Here is a 4,780-nt window from a genome sequence, read left to right as displayed (position 1 = left end):
TAATATAATCAAGACCACTCAGCGTAAAGTACTCCATCCGTCTCAAAAGAATATATATTTTTTCTATTTACTATACATTTTTCATTTACTATTTACATATAATGATATTACTTTAAATTTTTTATTTAATTAATGTATAACCTCATATCAATATTTCAAAATATCTTAGTCCGTGCAATGCACGGGGTGGGCGTGATACTAACAAAAATTAAAGAGGGAGGATGTACTAAATATAGTGAGAGGTAAAAAGGTTTATAATTAATTAAATATATATTATAAAAATTAGTGGCATATGGAAAGAAATAAATCTATTTTAGTCTCATATATCACATTTGATTATTTCCTTGTTTGTATGATTTAGGGTTGGAAAGATTGGTTTGACTATTATAAATATACATCACATGTGCAAGATTTAGATGTTCATCTTTTTTTCTCTGACAAGATTTAGAGGTAGTTCTGCAAGATTCATGGATCTGGATCCGTATGTTCTCTAAACCCTAAACCTTTCCAATATTTTTCAAACAATTTTGAATTTCAAATATTTGTCATCATCTCACTTGTTTTTCTGACCAGATATAGAACTTATTGTGCAAGATTTGGGGCTGCGTATCAGTAAGTTCTCTAATTTTGTCTCTGTTTTTCAAATTTCAAATATTTGTGGTAATTTTTTTTCTCTACATCAACTTTTGGTCATCGATTTTTATCAGTTGTTTCGACATGATCATTCATGTCTATAACAACTGGATAATAAGTTTTCTTTGAACAAAAATTAACTACTATTCCTTTTATTTTATTTTCTGATTTATAGTTTGATCTTTCTTCTTTTAAATAGTACTATCTGATTTGTGTTTGTTATGCAGCCAAACAATCATATCTAACTGGAATGATGACAGAGTGAGTACTCCATTTTTGTTCATGTAATCATATATGGCTCAATTTAATTTTTGTTTTTGGTGATTTCAGTTTAAAAATCCAAGGTTCTTCAAAAGAGGATCCTATTCCAGTGTTTATTTATGCTGGGATAATCAAACTGGCAGTGACAATGCTATTGTGAAATACATTCCCCTGCCCAAACCTCTCACAACCGAGCTTCGTCAACGAATCCATCGGGAGATGCTTGCCCGACAGACTTTGGAACATCCTAATGTTATCAGGTTATTTACAAATTGTATCGACCTATTCAAGCAACATGTTTTCAGAACATAACTCATTAATTTTGTACGTGTTCATTTTGGTTTGGTTGCAGAACAATTGATTATCGATGGGGAGACGAGCAGTTACTTCCGAATTTCAAATTTGCAATGCCGAGAATTGGCGTCTCCCCTTCAACGGACCTTGCTAGGCACTTGACAAATTGTGGTCGCTTGTCGTCAATTGACACAAAAGTAGGTAGTAAGTACTTGACTTGTAGCAGTAAAAATTTATGTCCTTAGTTTTGAATGATAATGAATTCATTCTACTTTTGTAGAATTACATGTACCAAATACTCCAAGGCCTCTCCCATTGTCACTCACGAAGCATAGTTCATTGTGATCTTCGACTTGATAATTTGCTTCTTGATATTAGCCCCCAAACAATACTGATTACTGGTTTTAGTCATTCCATCAAACATGACGATCCTCCTTCGCCAATAAACCAGGTATGCTAATCTTCATACTACTATCTTTTGATTAGAACAATTTAAGACATGAATTAGTAAAGTAAGAGATACTCCTATATAAAAGAAAAAAAAGTGATTGGACTAATGTTAGAGCCAATAAAGGTTCCTAAATTAGAAATTGCTACTTTTACACTATGACAAAGGGAGTATATTTTTTTCTAACTAAACCACTCCGTTTAGAAAATACTACAGTTTGACCAATTTTATGATTATTTTTGACAATTTTCCAATTTCATTATATTTGCATACCTTCTTCTAACATACCAGTTTCTGAATAAGTAACATGTCCTTATCACAATGCACCTGAGATATTGGCACAAGATTCTTCCGAGATTACTCTCGCGACTGATATATGGTCATTGGGTTGTATATTTGCTGCGATGGTTAAGGGATCTAGTCCGTTTATTACACAAGACCTATTGTCTCACGGCATGCATCTCGAGCCATATCTTATAGAACTTTTTGCTGAGCTTCGACCCGATGCACTAGACCTTCTTGTAGTAAGTTTCGCCCCTTCTTTAACGTCATAGTTTCGAGACTTTCTGCATTTTATGAATAATTATTTGATATGAAGAATTTAATTTTTTTCTTCTTCCAGAAAATGCTCAAGATTGAACCCACTGAGAGGATGTCGGCTGTGGCTGCGCTGCAACACATATACTTTGATGGCTTCGAACCAAAGTTATAGAGTTGAACACGCATATATACTACTTTAATTTTTCATTTTCCTCCCTAATTCATAAATTAAAATTGATTTGTCAAATAAAACTTTACCTGACAATCAAAACAATACCCTTTTAATTTTATCAATCAAACAAATAAAAATAAAATTTTACACCATGCTTCGACCTACTCTACCTATTATCTATATTTGTTATTTCTCTCCCTTTCCGAACGTGTATCTCTCTAGCTATATTTCAATCACTCAACAAATCTCCAATATCTATGAAAAGTTTTGTTTTGCAATCGTTATATGCCCCAACATGATGTTTTTCTGCAACCACGAGGTACTAAATTTTAGTTTGTCTAGTCAATTTTGATATTTTAATTAGAGTGGAAAAATCAGAAAAGATACCTAAAATATATAAAAATTTATCATAATATTGCCATATTTTGTTACGTGAACAGTTGCAATTAGAATTGTTAGAATTTGTATAAAATTACTTTTAATTTGATATATAATGTGTGAAAATATAATTTAAATCGATATAGTTATATGAATTCAAAGTTTTGAGACATTTTTCAAAGATAGAAAATAATTATTTATAACTAATGTGTGGTGGTTGACATTAATACCCTTATGACGTTAATTGGAGGTTTTTGTGATTTGTTAATTGGTGATTGTTGCTAAATTGATTATGACGTTAATTGGAGGTTTTTGTGATTTGTTAATTGGTGATTGTTGCTAAATTGCTTATTTATTAATCGGAGAGTTTTGTGATCTGTTATTTGGTGATTGTTGTTGATTGGTAATTTATTAGTTGAAGATTTTTGTGATTTGTTAATTGGTGATTGTTGTTAATTGACGATTCGTTAATTGGAGGTTTTTGTGATTTGTTAATCGGTGATTGTTGCTAAATTGCTGATTTATTAATCGGAGAGTTTTGTGATTTGTTATTTGGTGATTGTTGTTGATTGGTGATTTATTAGTTGGAGATTTTTGTGATTTATTAATTGGTGATTGTTGTTAATTGGATTCATTAATTGGAGGTTTTTGTGATTTGTTAATTGGTGATTGTTGCTAAATTGCTGATTTATTAATTGGAGAGTTTTTTTATTTGTTATTTGGTGATTGCTGTTGATAGGTGATTTATTAGTTGGAGATTTTTGTGATTTGTTAATTGGCGATTAATTAATAGGAGGTTTTTGTGATTTGTTAATTGGGATTGTTGCTAGATTGATGATTTGTTAATTGGAGGTTTTCGTGCTTTGTTAATCTTAGTATTGTTTTTGCAATGTGAATATTAAATGTAGTTAAGATTTGATTATTTTAACACTTATTGTTTATCTATTTAAGTAATACATATTTTCTTCCATTTTCCAGTCGAATTTGTGTCTTTGCAGCCAGTATTTGATTACAAATTGGAAATACCGAGGGTATATAAACCCCCAGATCCATAAGAATGGATCATACGCGGTTTTGCTCAAGTGTGTTGGTGTGGATAACAACCAAGAAACCATTGCGAAGATCATAATGCCTAATGATTCGGTTAGTCAACACCGAATGAATAGAGAAGTCGCCGTTCGAGAGCATTTGTTTCATCTCCATCTTCCGGGAGTCGTGAACACTGTTCAGCTGGATACGAATCGTCAAACAATTGCCAAATTTTTTATGCCATATTATGATCTGTCTCTCAGCACATATATGGCAGATTGTTATCTTGCTGTGTCTCTTATTAATGCTAGAGTATGTAGTTAATGATTATTGTTTTTGTATATATATATGTTGTGCTAATATTTTGTATGCAATGCAGCAGTACATGTACTGCATTCTTGTTGGAGTGAGTAGCCTCCACGCTAGCTCAGTTATACATTGTGCAAACAAGCTATGTAGCACCCGAGTTTAAGGTTCAACGGAGTGAGGTTACATATGCAGTGAATATGTGGATATATGGCCCGTGGGGTGCATCTTTGCTGATATGGTGCTCGGATTCTTTCCGTTTGTTGATGAAGATTTCCTCCTCTCTAAGGAGCAATTTGAGGAGAAAGTAACAGACATGTTCTACTTTCTGGATGCCTATGCACTTGAGCTTCTACTGGTAACTTTTGTTCAATTTTCTCGATCTCTAATGAGTAGTAAAACATATGTGTTGGTTGTTTTGTTTTTCAGAACTTGCTCAAGCAAGATCCAACCGAGAGGATTACAGCCAATGCAGCACTTAATCTTCCCTTCTTTACGGATGAAGCATATGGCAACCACTTGGTTTAAGGCCACTTGATCAATGTGCCAGATCCAAATGTCCCATGACCACTAAGTCTAAACAACAAACATTATCTTTTGGTTAGTATACCTGTCTATTGTGGTTGCAGAGATTGAAAAAATTGCTTTGTCATGCCTGTTGTGGTTGTAGAGATTGTAGAAATTGCTTTTTCATGCCTGTTGTGGTTGTAGAGATTGTA

The 4,780-nt window shown here is 32.8% G+C and overlaps 1 protein-coding gene across 2 annotated transcripts; it reads left to right on the top strand.

Annotated features, from left to right (window-relative positions):
• The first annotated feature begins 437 nt into the window (after positions 1-437).
• Positions 438-4,780, top strand: LOC125191016 (aurora/IPL1-related protein kinase 2-like). 2 transcript variants are annotated; one of them, XR_007171011.1, is made up of 9 exons: positions 438-481; positions 574-612; positions 861-894; positions 964-1,154; positions 1,247-1,385; positions 1,469-1,639; positions 2,050-2,160; positions 2,259-4,419; positions 4,491-4,780. XR_007171011.1 is itself a non-coding variant. In XM_048088470.1 (8 exons), exons 1-8 carry the CDS (start codon positions 468-470, stop codon positions 2,346-2,348), a joined length of 789 nt encoding a protein of 262 aa, XP_047944427.1. In that variant the 5' UTR covers positions 438-467; the 3' UTR covers positions 2,349-4,780. The 2 variants fall into 2 exon arrangements, 1 of the variants encoding a protein (XP_047944427.1); XM_048088470.1 differs by having other exon boundaries at positions 2,259-4,780.

This window comes from Salvia hispanica, chromosome 5 (assembly GCF_023119035.1).
Source record: "Salvia hispanica cultivar TCC Black 2014 chromosome 5, UniMelb_Shisp_WGS_1.0, whole genome shotgun sequence".
NCBI classification, from domain to species: Eukaryota; Viridiplantae; Streptophyta; class Magnoliopsida; order Lamiales; family Lamiaceae; genus Salvia; species Salvia hispanica.
This window is presented reverse-complemented; position numbering and strand designations above follow the sequence as displayed.

Bases quoted from the DNA above. Each gene is read 5' to 3' on its own strand.
- LOC125191016 (XM_048088470.1), top strand. The intron at 895-963 runs GTGAGTACTCCA...TGGTGATTTCAG, and splicing joins CTAACTGGAATGATGACAGA to TTTAAAAATCCAAGGTTCTT. The intron at 1,386-1,468 runs GTAGGTAGTAAG...CTACTTTTGTAG, and splicing joins TGTCGTCAATTGACACAAAA to AATTACATGTACCAAATACT.